The following is a 20,416-nucleotide window of genomic DNA, read 5'->3' on the forward strand; positions in this document are numbered from 1 at the left end:
GTAGTCGGAGTGTCCGACGACATTTTATAGTCAAAAGCTTTACCAAAAAAGTGTTGGGCGAACTCCGCCCGACGCTTGATAGTGCGTTTATTGAAGGTAGCGCAAAAGCGACAGCCCGAGACATCGTGGTCTGGGCCCAAACAAGGTATGCAAAGGGAATGGAAATCCTTATGCGGTATTTGCTTCCCACAAGAAATACAATTATTAACTTTTTCTGACATCGGTCTGAGGCAAGAAAAGATTCCCCAACAGGGTACTTAGCTTTAATGAAGACTTCGGTTCCAAATATTTTCGTAATTCAGGAGCTGGCCGACCGGCACTTGCGAACTGCTTCTGCCGGGCACCGCTGCAAAAAGACTGAAGAACATGGCGTCGGCTGTGTCTTATATACTCTGGCCTTCCTGACATCAGAAGAGTAAGCGACAACAACCGACGCCGGACCAAGACTTTGGAATTCGGCCAACCGAGGGACCGCCTGACGGCTGAAAACCCATCTGTGATTACTGCAGCTGTATGCACGATGAACATCTGTGAGGAGCAGCAGACTGCAGACATACCTCTATCCCTGATACGTCTTCTCAGATAAGAATATGAGGGATTTCCCATAATCTCTCAGAGTAACAGTCTTTTCCCTCCCCCATAGTAGAGTCAGGCATCCTATCTGGGATGTATGGATTTGCTTAAAGCCTGCAGCATGTCGGCCTCCTGAGGGGTTCCAACAGCAGGAACATATGTGGCAGTTGAGTTGTAGCCAAGGAGTCCAAGTGCTGATTATGTCTCAGCAATGTCCAACTTACTAAAAGAAAAAAATAAGTTATGTACTCACCATAACGTTCCATCTGAGTAGTTATACTTAAATTTTCTGCAACCAGTGGGTATTCAGATCCATATTGGATCTGAGCCAGCAACTTTTCAAGGATCTGCTCTGAGTTCCAAGCTCCTCCCCCTTACCCATAACCCATCACCATTTCCTACCTTCCTTCAGATAGAGTTTGCCACTACTCAACTAATCAGCAACTAAATGTATAACAAACCTAGAACACATTCGGGGAAAGGAGGGTGGGACGGTTGCAGAAAAATGAAGTACAACTACTCAGAGATGGAATATTATAGTGAGTACATAACTTCTTTATCTGAAGTAGACAACTTCATTTTATCTGCAACCTGTGGGACAGAGTCCCCAGCTACTAAAACTCCCGGAAGGCCCTCATGGAAGGAAATTCCTGAGCACTGCAGAGCCGAAAGATGCTCTCCCTCTGGAGATAAATCCAACTTATAATGAGAAATGAAGGTATGTGACCTTGCCCAAGTTGCTGCCGAACAAATGACATCCAGTGAAACCCTAGACCAAAAAGCAGCAGAAGTCGCCATAGAACTGGTAGAATGAGCTTTAACAGGACCAGGCGGGGACAGACCTTTGTCTTTATAAATTTGCAAAATACATTGTGTAATCCATCTAGGTAAGGAAACCTTGGAGATGGCTTTGCCCAGAAAGGGTTTAGAGAATGACACAAATAACTGGTCAGACTTACGAAAGGGCTTTGTTCTGTGTACATAAAAATGAAACAGTCTATGAACATCTAGCAAATGCAGCTTATATTCACCCTTGTTCTGAAAATTTGGAAAGAAAACAGGCAGGTTAATTGTTTGATTAATGTTTGATTCAGAAGATACTTTTGGTAAGAAGGAAGGAAGGGTTTGTTTGGAGCAAGACCCTGTCCTTATGGAAAATCAAGTAATGGGGCATGGCAGACGAAGCTTGAATCTCAGAAACCCTCCTAGCCACTAGGAAGGTGGTCTTCCATGATAAGAACTTCAATTCTACTGATGCCGCAGGTTCAAAGGGAGGAGCAACTAAAGCCTGCAGAACCAAGGTAAAGTTCCAAGGAGGAACAGAGTCCTTAATTGGGGGCGTAAAAGAAAGGTGTCTTTAAGAAAGGCCTTACAAAGTCTTGAAGAGGCCAGGGCATTCATGTTTTCACCGACATGGAAATTTGAGATAGCTGCCAGCTGCACTTTAACCGTAGAGCAACTAGCCCCTTGTTGAAAAATATTGGCTAAAAAATCCAACACTGCAGGAACAGGGGCTGTAAAGGGATCCAAGTTCCTCTGAGAAGTCCAAATAGAGAATTGTTTCCATTTGCTGTGGTAAATCTTCCTAGTGGAGGCCTTATGGGATGCCACCAGAATAGTTTTTACTGAAGATATAAGACCAGGAGTTCTGGCAATCAAGGGAGCTGGAGCAACCAAGCAGTCAGCTTGAGGCTGTCCAGGTTGGGCAGACAAGTGCCCGAGGCATGAGAGAGGAGATCCGGGCAAGGATCCAGAATCCAAGGAGGAGCTAGAACATGAGACCAGAGGAAGGGGAACCACACCTGACGAGGCCAGAATGGGGCAATGAGGATAACTTTGCACCCCAGTCAGCAAGCTTTCTGAAGAAACTTCGGAATGAGAGGTAATGGGGGATAAGTATACAGTAACCCGGGGGGCCAAGCATAGACTAGAGCGTCTCTGGGGGGGATCCCCTAGTGAGGGGATCAAAGCGAAGAACTCGCTGCACTTCGCTTTGGAAGGAGATACGAAGAGATTGCAGCAAGGCTGACCCCACGCAAGAAAGATTTCTGCTATTGATTGTTTCAGAGACCACTCGTATGGCATTAGAATAGCCCGACTCAGTCTGTCCACTAAAATGCTGTAGTGTCCCGGGATGTGCGTTGCAATCAGAAATTGACTGGTGGAGATAGCCCACTCCCACACTCTCATGGCCTCGTGACAGAGGATAAGATCTGGTTCCACCCTGTTTGTTGATTTACCAAACAGACATGTTTGTCTGACTGAACTGCAATAGTCCCCGGAGGAAGAACAGTGTGAAAGGCTTGCAACGCTCAAAGCACTGCTCTCATCTCTAGACCACTGATATGCAATCTGGTCTCGGTCTGGGACCACGTGCCTTGAACCATCCTCCCCAAATAATGCCCCCCTCACCCGAGTTGGGAGGCGTCCATAGTCACTGTGGCTTGGGCTGTGGGTGAAACAAATGGCTGTCCTGCTAAGATCGTCGGCGACTGGAGCCACCAGAGAAGTGACGCCCTGCAGGCTTTGCTGATTTGAATTGGAATTTCCATGGGGAGATTTAGCCAAGACCACTGTACGGCCAGAGTCCATTGAAGAACACGCATGTGAAGACGTGCACAGGGTAGGATCGAGATTGCTGCGGCCATACAGCCTAGGGCTCGAAGAACATTGCCCGACTTTGGTAGCCTGGGGAAAAGGATCACTGATATATGGGCCTGTAGGCTCTGGACCCTGTCTGGAGTTAGGAAGACTTTCAATTGAAGGCTGTCCAGCCATGCCACGATAAAGTCCAAGTTCTGCACAGGGTCCAGGAGGGACCTGAAAACATTGATAGTAATCCCTAGCTGGAATGCAAGATGAAGGAAGGAGTCTATGGCTATGCAAAGAAGACGCTTGGTGGAAACAGCGAGGAGCCATTCATCTAGGTAAGGAAACACCTGAATTCCCTGAACCCTCAGGTGAGCCGCTACAACTGCCATTACCTTGGTAAGCACCCTGGGGGCTGTGGTGAGACCGAAGGGTATGGCTCTGAACTGGAAATGACTGGCTCCCAGACAGAAGCAAAGGAATCTCCTGGAGCTTCTGCGAATCTTGATGTGGTGTAGCCTCTGGATATTATTTGAAGCACCCAACGATCCGCAGTTATGGACTCCCAAGCCATTGGGTGCAATGATAATCTTCCCCGACTGTCTCCAGAGTAGGACAGTTGGGCAAACCCTCAGGGCTGCTGTGTGGGCCTGTCCAAGAAGGTCTCCCTAGACCCAAAGTTCCTCAACCCCCCTCTACCTCTGGGGCGGCATTTGTCCTGTCCCCCTCTACTTCTAGAGGACAACTTGTCCTGAGAGTCCTGGGAAAACTGTGATTTTCGGAACCACATCTTCTTTTGCCCTCTCTGATTCCTAGAAAAGTATCTTTGAGGGCTAGAGAAGCTGACTCAGACGGCAAAGTCTTCCCGTCCTTTTCGCTCTGGACCAGTGTGCCACGTACTGTCTTCCCAAAAAGAAAACCATCGAAGGGAGCATTTGTGAAAGACGGCTTGAATGGGTCCGCGAATTGACACAGTCTGAGCCAAGCGAGTCATCTTGTAGCCATGACGCTCCCAGCTGCCCTAGCCGCTCCTTCCGTGGCATGGGAAAGGAGACGCATGGACGCGTTCGATACTGATTTGAGAGTCGACATTTTCATGGAGAAAGTACAGTTGTGTACCTACCATAAATATAGATGTTAGAGTGTATTCACTGTTGCAGTCATTACAATTGGGTTATCCTGCTGGCAGGCTACCCACAGTTGGCCCGAGTTCCAAAGTCTAGGTCCGGTGTCGGTTGCTGTCGCCTCCTCCCTGACGTCAGTGGGCCAGGGGTATAAAAGATGCAGCCAACGCCATTTTCTTCAGTTTTTCTTGCCCCAGATGTCAGGTGCCCTAAAATGGTAGGCTAAATTATGCCAATAAGCATGCACAAAAAAAATCTTTTCCTTCATCTACAAGCAAATACACCACATAATTTATAGAATAGAGAAGCACAGATAAGTCCCAGCAAAGGAAAAGGGGGATGGTGGGAGGGTAACCTGGACTGCAACAGTGAATACACTCGAACATCTACATTTATGGTAGGTACACAACTGTACTATGTTCATAGTGTGTCACTGTTGCAGTCATAACAATTGGGTTGAATCCCAAAGCTAAGGTTGGGAGGCTGTTGCTAAATAGGATTAGGAGAGGCTATCAGGCTTTGCAGAACTGCAGTGGCAAAGCCTGCCCTTGGATTTAGAGTAGAGAGGTAAGTGATAGTGCTTTGTAAAAGTATGCACTGAACTCCAACTTGCAGCCTCTAAGATGTCTTTGGTTGGTACTCTCAGCTGCTGAAATGGCTGCTGCTCTGGTTGAATGTGGCCTAATGCCCTTACACACTGATTTGCCATGCTGTGAATAGCAGAAATGAATGCAGTGGCCTATCCACTTTGAAATAGTCTGCTTTGAGATAGGCTTTCCTTGTGATCCTGCAGCATATGCCACTAGAAGTTGTTCAGTCTTTCGGAAAGCTTTGGTTCTATCCAAGCAGAAGTGCAGCTGCCTGTGAATGTCCAAAGAATGCAGAAGTCTCTTATCCTTATTCTGTGGGTTTGGATAAAAGGTAGGCAAATGAATTGTTTGGTTAAGCGCCACACTGGACAATACCTTAGGCATAAATGTAGGGTTTGTTCTCAGAGAAACCCTGTCAGGATGGAAAATGATAAAAGGTTCCACAGCCATGAGTGCCTGTAACTGAGACTCGTCTAGCGGAGGTTATTGCTAGGAGCAGAGCTGTTTTCCAGGATAAGAATTTTATATCAGCTGCAGAGGATGGCTCAAACGGAGGCAGTATGAGTTTTTCTAAGACATAGTTGAGGTCCCATGCAGATATTGGTGCTCTCCTTGGAGGTCTTATGTTTTTGGCCCCTCTGAGGTACTGCCTTAGTAATGGATGAGAAAAAAATAGGTGGTTCTGTATTGTAATGAGCTGAAATGGCAGAGGCATGAATTTTAATTGATGAAAAGGAAAGGCCTTTATCCAGCATCTCAGTTAAGTATTGCAAAATCTGAGGAATATTTGGAGCAATCGTGTCAATGCCTTGTACCTGGTTCCAAGCACAGAATCTCTTCCATTTTTCTGCATAAGATTTTCTGATGCTAGGCCTCCAAAATAACATCCATCACTGCTTTAGAGAGAGGTGTGTCTTGAATGGCTACATTATCCGCCATACTGCCAGGTTTAAGGTCCTGAGTTGGCTGTGCAGTATCTGACTGTCTTGTTTGGTCAATAAGTGAGGAATTTGAGGTAATGTCCAAGCTGGGCATTGAGACAAGCTCTTTAGGATTGGGTACCAGTGCTGGCGGGGCCAGTCTGGGGAAATCAGTATCATTTTTGGCTTCTCTTGTCTGACCTTGAGGAGTACCTTGGGGAGGAAAGGCATATACTGTTAGGTTTTTCCAGCTGAAAGATAGGGCATCCACTTTCCATGCTTGCTTGTGATAAGTCCTTGTGCAGAATCTCTGTAGTTGGCAGTTGTAAGGGGAAGCAAATAGGTCTATGTCCGGGCATCCCCAGTTCCTTGTTATCATGCTGAAGACTTTTGGATCCAATTTCCACTCGTGGGGATCCATTAGGTTTCTGCCAGAGTATTTGTCCTTCCTGGCAGGAATTGTGCTTGCAGATGTACTTGGTAAGTCAATGCTGTGTCCCACAAGTTCATGGCTAGTCTGCAGAGGGGGAAGGAATGTGTGCCTCCCTGCTTGTTTATGTACCACATGACTGTGGTATTGTCCGTCTATCAGTAGTTGTCCTGGATGAAGTAGATCCTTGAAGGCTGTCAGGGCATTTTGAACAGCTAGCATCTCTTTTTGATTGATATGTAGATGCATTTGACTTGCGGACCATGTGCCCTGAATACATCTTCCTGCCATATGGGCCCCCCAGGCATATTCTGATGCATCTGTTGTCAATGTCTGCCTGTCTGTGGGTAAGGTGAATGGCTGTCCCGTGTTGTGATGACAGGCTTTTGCCCACCATCGAAACTCCTGTTGCAGGCAGGGAATGAAGGTAATTGTTTCCAGGCTGTGGCAATGTTGAGTCCAAACACTTTTTAGATACCATTGAAGTTTCCTCATATGCAGTCTTGCATATGGAATTAGCAGAATGCAGGATGCCATGAAGCCCAAAGCCTGCAGAATTTTCTTGCAGATAACTGGGTCTTTGTTGCCAACATTCTGAAATAAGTAGTCAGTTGTCTGTGTTTGTCTAGCGTGAGATAAGCCATCTGGGCAGTTGTATTTAAGCTTGCACCCAGGAATATTATCTCTTGAGAGGGTGCGAGTTTTGATTTCTTTTCGTTTACTGTGTACCCTAGACCTGTTAACAATCTTTTTACAAACGCCAGATGCTGTAGTAGAATGTCCTTGTTCTCTGCTTGAATAAGGCAGTCGTCCAAGTAAGGATATAATTGTATTCCTCTTTGTCTGCAAAATGTAATTACTGGTGCCAGGCATTTTGTGTAGACCCTGGGCGCAGTAGATAAGCCAAAGGGCAGTGCAGAGAATTGGCAGTGCATTGAGCCAGCTATAGATCGGAGGTATCTTTTGCATGATTGTCTGATTGGGACATGCAGGCATGCCTCTTTTAGGTCTAAAGTCAAAAGCCAAGCCTTCTTGCCCAGCATGGGCAGAAGCTGTTGCAGAGTTAACATTTTGAATTTTGGAATATCCAGGAATGTGTTTAGGATAGACAGGTCCAGTATTGGTCTCCAGGCTTTGTCCTTTCTGGGCACCTAGAAGAGTCTTGAGTAAAATCCTAGTCCCTGCTCTTGCTGTGGTACTTGCTGAATGGCTCTCATGTCCATGAGGGATGAAACTTGTTTTTGCGCCTCTGCCCATTGATTGCGTGGCAAGTCTGGCATAACGTTTGGCCTTGGCAGGGTGTGAAAGTGGAACCTGTAGCCTTGTGATACGATATTTAAGACCCATTTCTCCTGTGTGATCATGTGCCAATTTTGTGAAAAACGTGCTAGTTTCCCCCCAAAGGAGCTGCCAGAAGATAAGTGCTTGGTGCTGGCAGGGGAAAGTCATTGAGACTGTTTCCTGTATGGCTGTGATTTTTCGCACCCCATTGTTTAGGCCTGTATGAGCCTTGGGGCTGTGATCTGCCTCTGGGGTGTATCTGCCTCTTTGTGGCCTGTCTGACACTGGAAAGGACCAATTCTTTGTAGGCCAGTTCCTGCTAAATCTGGGAGGCTGTACCTGCAAGAAATCCTTGACTGTTTGCATAGATTTAGCTTTGTCTTCCATTTTCTTCAGCACCTCTTCTGCTTTAACACCAAAGTATCATGGTGTAATGGAGCATCTAATAGTTCTGCTTTAACATGATCGGGCAGATTCTGTTCTTTTAACCAAGCATGCCTCCTAATGACAGAACCTGTGACAGCTGCCCTGCAGGAGGCCTCTAGAGAATCGAAACCACATTGCAAAGTATGCTTTCCCACTTGTTCAGCTGCATGCAATAAATCCTGCAATTCTTTGTTTTCTGCACCTTCAGATTTTGTCAACATTTTCTGTTTAAGCAGTGACATAAGATATTGCTGATATTTAAGCATATGAAACTGGCAATTTAAAGCTCTTACAGCCAAGGTAGCAGAAGTATAAATCTTTTTCCCCCATCTGTCCAGGGCCCTTGAATCCCTATCAGAGGGGATAGGGTTTTTTTGCAGTGGAAGCCTTGACCCCTTTGGGACCCTGAGAGATAATTTCTGGGTCAGCCAGCAGGGTTTTTATAAAGAAATTTATGTGAATCAGGAACCCTGTAGTATCTGTCTGGCTTAACAGGAGCTGATGGTAAAGAGTCAGGAAACATACCGGACTCTGAAAATACATCATCTACAATGTCTAAAACAGGAGGAATAGCAAGGGGCCCGTGCTGAGGTAATAAAAGGAAGTCTCTAAGCCTTTTCTTGGATTTTGAGTAATCTTGGCTCTCCCAGTGGAAATGCTCCCTCATAGTATGAAGTGTCTCCCCAAAAGAATAATCCTCAGGAGGAGAGGCTGAAGGGATAGATTCTTCAGCATCAGAATCCTCATAGCGAAGAAGAGAATATTCCTGTTCAGAAGAGGAATCAGAGGAAATGGAAACCTGATCTGAAGAAGCATATTCTATCTCTTGCCTAGGCCTCTTATCAGGAGGGGGATGGGAACCCCTGATCAAAGTAATTAGGTCTTCGGCCATTTTAAGAATAGTACAGTTTTGTACCTACCATAAATGTAGATGTTCGAGGGCTATTACAGCTGCAGTAATCACATATGGGTTTTCAGCCGGCAGGCGGTCCCTCGTCGGCAATTCCAAAGTCTTGGTCCGGCGTCGGTTGTTGTCGCGTACTCTTCTGACGTCAGGAAGGCTAGAGTATAAAAGACACAGCCGATGCCATCTTCTTCAGTCTTTCTTGCCCCAGATGTCAGGTGCCCCCAAAAGGAAGGCAATACATAAATTAGTCTAATACACAAAAGTAAGCAAATAAAACATAGCAGGATAACCCAGTCAGCAGGTATGAATAGTTATTCAAACCCCAAGGTCTTACCAAGTGGGGAAGGAGGGTGGAAACCTGTACTGCAGCTGTAATAGCCCTCGAACATCTACATTTATGGTAGGTACAAAACTGTACTATGTTCATCGTGCATTACAGCTGCAGTAATCACATATGGGTAGAATCCCAAAGCTATGCATAGGGTGGTAGGTACTATACGGAAATGGGTTGAGCTAGAATGCCCTGCAAAACTGCAGTAGCAAAGCCTGCTCTTGTTCTGGAGTATAAAGGCAGATGGTAGTGTTTTGTGAAGGTATGTACAGAACTCCAAGTGGCTGCCTCCAAGATATCTTTAGTAGGCACTCCTCTGAGGAAGGCTGTAGAGGTGGCTGTGGCCCTAGTGGAGTGAGATCTGATACCAGTAGGGACAAGCTTTCCATGATAGGAACAACAAAAGCGTATGCAGTGACCAATCCACTTGGAAATGGTCTGTTTAGTTACAGGTTTCCCTTGACCCCCCACAGCATAGGAAACTAAGAGTTGATCTGATTTTCTGAAGGATTTGGTTCTGTCCAAGTAATAACGTAGCTGCCTATGGATGTCTAAAGAGTGAAGCAGCCTTTCCCCTTTGTTTTGAGGGTTAGGGTAGAAGGTAGGAAGGTGTATGGCCTGGTTTAAGGCTACCCTAGATACCACTTTAGGCATAAAGGAAGGGTTGGTGCAGGGAAACCCTGTCCTGATGGAATATGAGGAATGGCTGCACCGCCATGAGGGCCTGTAACTCAGATACTCTACGAGCTGAAGTGATGGCCAGGAGAAAGCTGTTTTCCAGGACAAGTATTGTAATTCTGTTGAAGCAGCTGGTTCAAAGGGAGGCAATGTCAATTTTTCCAGTACATAGTTAAGGTCCCAAGCTGGCACTGGTTGTTTCCTTGGAGGTCTTATGTTCTTAGCCCTCTGAGGAACTGTCGAGTGGGTGTGAGAATAAAGGAGGATCCATGTTGAATTCTGCAGAGATTGCTGAGGCATGTATTTTGATTGAGGAAAATGAAAGTCCATTGCTCAAAAGTTCAGCCAGGTACTGTAAAATCTGAGGTAGGTTCAATTTTCTAGGGTCCTGCCCTCGTTCTTCATTCCAACAGCAAAACCGCTTCCATTTTGCGGAGTAAGCTTTTCTAGTAGATGGTCTTCTGGCCTCCAAAATGACATCCTGCACTTCTTTGGAAAGTAGTGTCTGATGTGATGTTAAGGAATTTTCCATGCAGCTAGGCTGAGAGTTTTCAGCTGACTGTGAAGGGTTTTGAAATTGTTCTGCGTCAGCAGTAGAGGTGTTAGAGGCAGGGGCCACGGAGGAGTGTGTGTTAGGCTCCTCAAGAGTGGATACCAGTGTTGTCTCGGCCAGTCTGGAGCAATCAGTATCATCCTCGGCTTGTCTGTTCTTACTTTCAAAAGTGCCTTGGGCAGTAGAGGTAGTGGTGGGAATGCATAAACTGACCGAGTTGTCCATGTGAAGGAAAGAGCGTCCACTTTCCAGGCCTTTGGGTGGAAGGTCCTCGAGCAAAACCTTTTTAATGGATGATTTCTGTGGGAGGCAACTATGTCTGGCCTTCCCCACGCTTGAACAATCTCTGTGAATACGTGTGGATGTAGCTTCCATTCGTGAGGATCTGTCATATGCCTGCTCAGAGTGTCTGCCAGTGTGTTTTCCATTCCTGGTAGGTACTGAGCCTGAAGTTCCATTTGTCTTTCCAGAGCTAGGTTCCAAAGAGTCATGGTTAGTCTGCACAAGGGGTATGAATGAGTTCCTCCTTGTTTGTTTATGTACCACATTACTGTGGTGTTGTCTGTTCTTATGAGCAGTTGTCCTGGATGCAGGAATTCTCTGAACGCTGAGATTGCATACTACCAGCATTTTTTTTTGATTGATGTGAAGGTGCTTTTCTGTTTGGGGCCATCTGCCCTGAATGCACCTGTCCTTCATGTGCGCTCCCCAGGCGTAATCTGAAGCGTCTGTGGTTATGACTTGTGTAGCTTGAGGCTTGCAGAATGGGAGGCCTGTGTTTACTTGGCATGCTTGGGCCCACCATATGAATTCCTTTTGAAGACAGGGAATTATTGGAATCTCCACTTCCAAGCTGTGACTGTGTTGAGACCATAGATTTTTTAGGTACCATTGAAGTTTCCTCATGTGCAGCTATGGGATTAGAAGAATGCAAGATGCCATGAATCCCAGAGCCTGCAGGATTTTCCTTGCAGTAAGCCTGGTACTTTTTGCAAGCATTTTGAAGTAATGAGATAGTTGCCCTTGTTTTTCTGTTGTAAGGTAAGCCATCTGGGTGTTTGTGTCCAAGTTGGCACCCAGGAAGGTTATTTTCTGAGAGGGTGTTAGCTTTGATTTCTCCTTGTTGATGGTGTATCCCAGAGAAAGCAGTAAGCGTGTCACATATGCCAGGTGTTTCAGAATGCAGCGTTTGCTGTCCGCTTGGATCAGGCAGTCATCCAGATAAGGGTAAATTTGTATCCCTTGAAGTCTGCAGTATGCAATCACTGATGCCAGGCACTTGGTGAATACTCTGGGCGCAGTAGATAAGCCAAAGGGCAATGCAGAGAATTGATAGTGGTTTGAACCTGCAAGAAATCTGAGGTATCTTCTGCAACTTTGTCTGATTGGGACATGCAGGTATGCCTCCTTGAGGTCCAATGTTACCAGCCAAAACGCCTTGCCCAGCATGGGAAGGAGTTGCTGTAATGTGAGCATCTTGAATTTTGGTACGAGAAGAAATGTGTTTAGAATGGATAAGTCCAGTATGGGTCTCCAGTCGCTTCCTTTCCTTGGCACCAGAAAAGCCTTGAATAAAAACCTTGTGCTTGTTGGTGCGTAGGTACCTTTTGTATAGCCCTCATGTTTAGGAGCTTTGCAATTTGTAGTTGTGCCTCTACCCTTTGATTTTGTGGTAGGTTTGGCATGCCTCTCATTTTGGAAGAGTGTGAAAATGGAATTTGTAGCCTCTGTTTATTATGTCCAGAATCCATTTGTCTGTTGTGACAATATGCCAATTGTTTGCAAATAGTGCCAGTTTTCCTCCCAAAGGTGCTGCCAGTTGAATTTTGCTTGGCATGGAAATGAAGGAGTCATTGAGTCTGCTTTCTGTACTGCTGTGCACTGTCGTCACCACCTCTTGGTGTTGGTGATTGCCATTGTCTGCCTCTGTAGGACCCTTGGGGTTGTCCTCTGCCCCTTCCGCGTCTGTATCTGCCTCTTTGGGTCTTGTCAGTGGTTGGAAAGGACCAGTTTTTTGAAGGCCAATTCCTGCTGAACCTTGGTGGCTGAACCTCTAAGAAAGCTTTGACAGTTTGCATAGATTTTGCTTTTTCTTCCATTTTACGTAATATATCCTCAGCATTAGCACCAAAAAGAACATCCTTATGTAAAGGTGCATCCAGAATTTTTGCTTTCACCTGGTCTGGCAGATTTTGTTCCCTTAGCCATGCATGTCTGCAAATGACTGATCCGGTAGCGGCCGATCTGCTGGAGGCCTCTAGGGCATCATAACCACATTGCAAGGTGTGCTTACCCACTTGCTCAGCACTATGCATCATATCCTGCAACTCTTTTAAATCTGGTTGTTCAGGCTGTGACATTTTGGTCTTTAATTGTGATAACAGAAATTGTTGATATTTAATCATATGAAACTGGCAGTTTAAGGCCCTCATGGCTAGGGTGGCCGAGGTGTAAACCTTCTTACCCCACCTTTCTAGAGATCTAGATTCCCTTTCCGCAGGAAGTGGATTCTTCACGGTGGAGGCCTTAATTCCTTTAGGGCCTTGAGAAATAGTTTCAGGGTCTGCATTATGGCCTTTGTAGAGGAACTGATGAGAATTAGGTACTCTGTAATACCTATCCGGCTTAATTGGTGCAGGAGGCAGAGAATCAGGATTAAGGCAGGCCTCCGGTAGACATCATCCAATACCTCCAAAACAGGAGGAATAGCCAAAGGTCTATGCTGAGGTAACCAGAGAAATTCCTAAGCCTTTTCTTGGAGTCTGAAAAGTCTTGGCCTTCCCAGTGGAAGTGCTCTCTCAAAGAGTGTAAGGTTTCCCCAAAGGAAAATCCTCAGGGGGATACAGAAGGAATAGACTGCTCTGCATCCGAATCCTCAAAGGTGAATAAGAGTGTTCTTCAGCATCAGAATGTTCTGATAAAATGGATTCTTGGTCAGAAGTAGGAGAATCCTCCTCTACTCTGGGTCTCTTGTCCGGAGGGGCCTGGGAGCCTCTGATAAGAGTGATAAGGTCTTCAGCCATTTTAAGCATGTGCTTCTTAGGCGTGGACCCAGGTCTTGGGCCTTGTGTAGCAGGCCTAGTAAGTTGCTTGGCTGATTTGGCTTTAGTGAAGGCCTTGATAGAGAAAGATGATGAAGGCCTAAATACACCATGGGTGGATGTAGATCTATCCACATTGGTAGGCTCGGCATGAGCAGGGGCTTGTTGTAGTCTGGGAAAGGGCGAAGAACCAGCGGTCTCGGTACAGAAGACCCTAGTCAGGGACTGCAAAGGCGTCTCACTGAGAACCGGACCGTGGAGCTTGTTTGGTAGGTCGGTGGAGACCGATTCTCGACTGGCGGTCCTTTTATTTCTAGACATAGCGGTAGTCGGAGTATCCGACATTTTATAATTAAACGCTTTACCAAAAAAGTGCTGGGCGAAGATAGTGCGTTTATTGAAGGTAGCACAGCAGCCCGAGACGTCGTGGTCTGGGCCCAAACAAGGTATGCAAAGGAATGGAAATCCTTATGCGGTATTTGCTTCCCACAAGAAATACAATTATTAACTTTTCTGACATCGGTCTGAGGCAAGAAAAGATTCCCCACGGGTACTCAGCTTTAATGAAGACTTGGTTCCAAATTTTTGTAATTCAGGAGCTGGCCGACCGGCACTTGCGAACTGCTTAAAGACTGAAGAAGATGGCGTTGGCTGTGTCTTTTATACTCTAGCCTTCCTGACGTCAGAAGAGCGACAACAACCGGACCAAGACTTTGGAATTGCCGACCGAGGACTGCCGGACTTCGCCGCTGAAAACCCATATGTGATTACTGCAGCTGTAATGCACGATGAACATCTGTTTTTTAGGCATGGTGGCCTGTCCAGGAGAATGCTGTACTTGTTTCTTTGTATTTAGAGCTGCTTTATTCTTTGCCTTTGAAGCAAAAGTTGGTTTCACATATAACTGTGTAGGCCTGAAAACACCCTCAGAAGCAGATGCCTGTTCAGCGGCTCCGGACCCATCTGAGGGAATAATTTCCGAGGGTCCAATACCTTGAGTTTCCAGTGACCTAGTCTGCTCCACGTGGGAGTCGGAAGCGGCCTGTGGCTCTGAGGTAGCGAGCGTCAGGGGCTGCGAAAGCACCTCACTGAGAACCGGCGACAGGCCTAGCAGAAGACTAGTCGGTTTTGGACCTCGGATGCCTGTCCTTTTCTTTGCGCTTTTTACAAACTCCGGTAGTCGGCTGTTCCGACGGCATTATATAACTGAATCTTCTGCCAAAGTAATGAAATGCAAAATCGTACAGACGTTTAATAGTGCTTTGGTTAAATCTAGCACAAAACCGACAACTAGCAATGTCGTGGTCAGGGCCTAGGCAAGGAATACAGTAAGAATGAAAATCCTTATGAGGTATTTGCTTCCCACAAGAAATACAATTATTAACTTTTTCTGACATCGGTCTGGAGCAAGAAAAAAGTTTTCCCAACGGGGTACTTAGCTTTAATGAAGACTTCGGATCTGAAATTCGAATTTGAAAATCTCAGGAGTCAGCCGACCAGCACTTGCGAACTGCTTTTGCTTCGGGCATCGCGCGGCAAGAAAGACTGAAGAAAATGGCGTCGGCTGCTTCTTTTATACCCCTGGCGCACTGACGTTAGGGAGGAGGCGACAGCAACCGACGCCGGACCTAGACTTTGGAACTCAGGTCGACTGCGGGTAGCCTGCCAACAGGATAACCCAATTGTAATGACTGCAACAGTGAAACACGATGAATATCAGAAGCTTGTCCTCTGGCGACAAAGACTCTGAGGGGGAGTCGGCAAACTCTATGACTAGGTCTCGCTGCAGTCGTATAACGTGGGCCAAATAGTTCAGTGCTCAGATGGAAAACGTCTCTGAAGAAAACACTCACTTCCCAAATCGATCCATTGCCCTAGACTCTTTGTCTAGAGGGTGGACCGAGGAACTCTCCTGTGCCAGTTCCCGCTTGGTGGCTGCTGCAACCACCATAGCATCCAACAGGGATCCTTTGTACCAGGCCTGTCTCTCTGAGGGTGGAGAGAGAATCCTGTCCGGGCGTTTTAGTATTAGCTCTATGGTGTCAGGCTCCTTCCATGCCCAGGTGGTGATAAGATCCACTAAGGGATCTGCAGTAGGGGACACCCAGGACGTAGATGGGCCCATGCCAAAAGCCTCCAGGAACACTGACTCATCCGTAGAAGGTTTTTGGGGCTGACCAACCTCCCCTCTGGCAGACTATCTCCAAAGGAGACATCCTCGGGAGGTGACCTGGGGGAATCTTCTCCTTCATCTAAATCAGTGTCTTCTGTAAAGGACTCAGAGGAGTCCAGGTGCCTCCTTTTACAAGTGTGCTTACAGGGACCCTCTTCAGTGGGACTCTCTGAAAAGGGCTCATGAGCCATGGGGGGTTCCTCCAGGGGAACCGCCTGGGGGTCCTCTAGCACTGGCTGTCCCTGGGACAAGCTGAAGGGAGTCGTAACCGAATCCAAGGGAGTCTGGGTGGAATCCAAGGAAATAGGCTGGGGTCTCTATCCTTGGGAGAGAACCTTCTCCACCACGAACGCCGATGGACAGCGTACCTCCTTAGCACCCAACAAGGAGGAAGCTCTCCCCAGGTCCGCAGTGAGGATTGGGGCAGAGGCAGGAGTAGCCAGAGCTCCAAAGGAATGGCTCGGATCTGACAAAAGTCAGAGCCGAAGACACCTCCATCCCCTCAGATCAGACTCCCCGTCCACGGCCCAGAGAGTTGCTCTGATCTGAACTGGTCTGATCCGAGGAACTCAAGTTAATCGACGGAGTAGAGGTTGGAGGAACCGTCGGCACCGAACCCCCAGCTCCAAAACCCCAAAACCACAGGCCGGAGCGGGGAAAAAGAAACTGGATGAAAGAAGGGCATGGAGGTCCCCCTCCAGAGGAAGAGCGGCCTGGCAAGACTCCCATTTGGATTTGGGTTCGAATTAATCTTATCATCCTGTCCATATCCAACTCCGATAGACTCTGAGTCGAGCAAGAGGAGGCGACCAACTTGGATCTGTCTGGTCGTTGCAATGACCTAGACGAAGGCCTCTGATTCAAGAGCTCCGTCGGCTCTGGGGAGAACCTCGGTGAGTGGAGCCGAGGAGATGTAGGTCTAGACACTTTAGAAGGTGGGCAAGGGAATGGCTCCCACTCTGGAGACTGCTTACGAAGCCTATTCCCCCCTCCTGTCTCTGTCCTTGTTCTTCCGGTCCTTTCCTTTGGCCTCCCTTCAACAGGTCTAGTGGGAGGGTGAGTCCCAGCCTGAGGGGGAGGTTGAGCAACTGCTGGAGAAGCCGAGGCCAATGAATCCAAGGAGGAAACAGGTAGAATGTCTTTTGCAACCAGTTTAGCCTTCCGTTCTTTCGAGGCCCTGAGGTTAAACCCGGCACACACGCTGCACTGAACGGAAAGATGGGGGACACCCAGGCAAATAACACAGTGTGGGGCCATCGGCCGGTGAAAGCTTTTGGCCACACACTGTGCATTTTATGAAGGTAGGCTTTGTCTGATCAGCCATACTACTAACACAAACAGCCAACCTATTTAAAACTAACACCATCTCACACACCTAAGGGGTAGGGAAGGCCTTACTAGACTACTTTACAACAAACTTTTTTTTTTTTAAACCGACAAACAGCGAAAGGGGAAGGAAAGAGAACTAAACGACAACACACTCTCACTAAATAGAGCAAAAAATGACCAAAAGTCACTTACTAACAACCCAACACTTGGAGCTACAGAGATCACGATGCTGATGCATGAAGTGGCAAACGAGATCTGAGGGAAGGTAGGAGATGGTGCTAGGTTATGGGTAAGGGGGAGGAGCTTGGAGCTCGGAGCAGATGCTTGAAATGTTGCCGGCTTGGATGCGATATGGATCCAAATACCCACAGGTTGCAGATGAAAAATCTGATCTGAAGTTGTTAACTTCATTTTAAGTATCTTGCTCTCTTCTTAACGGTTTTGTTTTCTAAGCTGATGGGGACATCTCCTTAAACAGTTTGATGAAGTTAGTTTTTGATACAAAGTTTTAGACAATGCAAATTGCACATAGTTGTTGGCACTAAAGACTTGCAGATAGAATACTCTTTATAGCTGTGTTCATGGCCAAAGTGAGAAAAGACCTTATCTTTATATGTAATCTGTTGACTGCAGTTGTATTTCTTTCTTAAGTGACATTAAAAAGTACAAACATCTACAGAAAAGGAAAATAAAAAAAGGTCCCCAGTGGGGTACTTTGCTATCCACAATGATTGCAGCTGGAACTGTATGGCTGACAGATCACAATGCAGATCAACTCTTCTGTCACAGACCGGCAACAAGAAAGTTCTGAGGATTTTTCACCCCTGTACACCTCTTAAGAACCAGCATAGGTCAGATGTACAGACAGAGAGGAAGGTGCGTAAGCTTTTGTAGACTGGCCAGACATATGTATCCTTGGTACTATATGTCCCATAAGGCAGTGATACTGCAACTGCGATCAAACGAACTTCTGAGCACATCATCCCAAGGTCCGCATCTGATGCCCATGCAATAGCGACAGATGTAAGTAGTCTTGAGAATGGAGGCAAATTTGAAATTGCACTTGGGTGAGGACATCAGAAGACAAAATCTCAGCTCTTAAATTGTCTGGTGCACTCATTCTGTTCTCAGATATCAGTCTGACATTAAAATGACGAAACTCAAAAAACTTTAAATACAGTTAAAACAGTGGCCTAAAATCCTGGAAATAATTTGAGGTTCATACACAGCACTATCATGCACTAGTGCTCAGCTACTGCAATGAATTTTAATGCAAAATGCTGAAGATACTATATGATCTTGCTACTGTTTTGTCCATTTTGATATGCCTTAAACATACCTTGAACTTGGCTGGGATAAAGATGTAATACTGCTGCAATTTGTCAACTGTCTGGTATTTAGTGGAAACCGCACACATTACAGGATCTTTTAATGCAGCCCGTTGGAGCTTTTGTACCTGAAGAAAAGGCAAATCAGTATCATTCACCACATATATTTGGGCATAAAAAGTAAAAGACAGATCATTCTACAAGTATGCTTAATTAACATTTATCTTGTATGACATGGTAACAAGGACACTGACACATGGCTGAAGAGATGCAGCACACACTGCTTCACTAATTTTATACTAAGACTGCAAGGCAAGCAGCAGCCATTCATCAAAAGTCTACAACACGCACACAGACACACACGCACACAAAAAGGGTGTAAGAAAAAGTCAGGCTTATGATCACTGGGGAACTGGAAGCAAAAAAGATAATCTTTCTGCTCAAGATTCCCAATAACATTGTCTGCTGCTTAATCAAAGATTTTTGCATCTTCACTGTAAAATTCAGTTCTCAGTCATGACACACTTCTCAAGACAGCTACTTAAGTAGTAACAGCATTACTGTATGCACTCTTATCCATACAAGCAAATACATTTCTCCTCTGAACTAGTACCATTACCCTACAAATATCCTTTTAATCTTTCTGTATCATTCTAAAACAATTTTTAAAATAAAGCATGCATTCCAAATAATCGAGTGCTCCAAAGGCTGACGTACAGGATCTAATGGTCTATTACCCTATTTATCTTGATTCACTACCAAAGGAATTACTGTAGATGGCCTACAAAGAACAGCAGGCTCAGGCTTATGGGTACCATACAGATCCTGTCAATCTAACATACTGCCAGCTTATGTAAGGGCAGCAAGTTGCACATTAGGAGGTCGAAAAGCCATTAAAATATTCTTCTATTTAAACATTTCTCAAGTGAAGAAGCATTCCCTACTAACCCAGTAATGACTTCACTTGTGTAAATTAACTAATAAGAGACAGTCCAGTGGCATGGAGGAATAAAGCACCGATTATGACCCAGGCAACCAGGGTTTAATTAAGTAATCTACTAGAGTTTCTGAGGAGGATTCTACTTCTCTCCCATACACAGTGGAGGGCACCGTTTTAAAGTGCATAATATGCAAGTTATCTCCTGCCAGAAGCTAATACCTTGTCGATGGGTGGGCAACTGATGGAGTGACAAAGGAGGATGGCTGTGCCTATCGTTGGGGGAGGGCAGCGACGAGGGTGTCTCCTACAATAATACCTGGGTGTAATCTGGGGACAACAGCAGCAGAAGGTATGGTCCAAAAGAAGACAGTGCAACCCTGGTTGAGCTGCCACAAAGGAGGGCAATATACCGCAACATTTCCACTGTACACCCACCCCTCGGATATTACCATCAACATCACTAAGAGGAAGTAGTTGTCCTTAGCATCCACAGCCAGTCCCAGTATACCAGAGTAAGTCCAGGGAGTAAGACTGGCTGGTAGACCCAGCATTGATGTGGAGCTTTAGGGTGTGTGCCAGGCTGGTGACAGGAAAGAAAGGGGACAGGAAAAATTCAAAAAAAGACACGTCTTCCCATGGAGGCCCTTAGGACTGAGAGGAAGAATTCTCCCTAAAATTAATCGGAAGATGGATAAGGTTATCTGCCTCATATTAAAATCTTCCTCATAACTGTTATTCGTTTTCCCCCTCTTGAACCTTAGCAGATCCTTGTGAAGATCTGCCCGTTTTACTTCTAGATCTAGTTCAGTCTGAGGTAAGCATCAGATTGAGGCCCACATGAACAAAATTAAAATATTCCCATACAGATGATTTGTGGCAAAGGAAGACTAAAAAAAAATCTCTTATGCCAAATTAGATGTCAAATATGTGGGTAGAGACTGAACTAGGCTCCTTACAAACTGAAACTTTGACATATCAAAGTTACCATTGAAGGCATCAACAAGCTATTAGTTTCTGACAGGACAGAACTTCTGTACTTAAAAAAAAAAACTGTGTCCTCGTGTATGAAGTTTTTTGAGAAATAGAAACCTTCAGAACCCATCAGCTTTCTTTGTTGGTTATCCTCTGCTAGGCTTAGGTTTGTTTGTTTCTTTCTTTCGGCTTTTCCCGGTTAGGGGTCGCCACAGCGGAACTCCGGTCCGC

The 20,416-nt window shown here is 46.0% G+C and overlaps 1 protein-coding gene across 1 annotated transcript in view; it reads right to left on the reverse strand.

Moving 5' to 3' along the window:
- The window catches only part of DDX47 (DEAD-box helicase 47), a 596,838-nt gene that overhangs the window by 266,162 nt on the left and 310,260 nt on the right, over positions 1-20,416 (reverse strand). Inside the window, exon 8 of the mRNA XM_044073445.1 lies at positions 18,285-18,401. Coding sequence (XP_043929380.1) covers positions 18,285-18,401 — 117 coding nt within the window. The remainder of the gene's footprint in view (positions 1-18,284; positions 18,402-20,416) is intronic.

Source organism: Protopterus annectens, chromosome 1.part0, assembly GCF_019279795.1.
Source record: "Protopterus annectens isolate FY-2018-M chromosome 1.part0, PAN1.0, whole genome shotgun sequence".
NCBI classification, from domain to species: Eukaryota; Metazoa; Chordata; order Ceratodontiformes; family Protopteridae; genus Protopterus; species Protopterus annectens.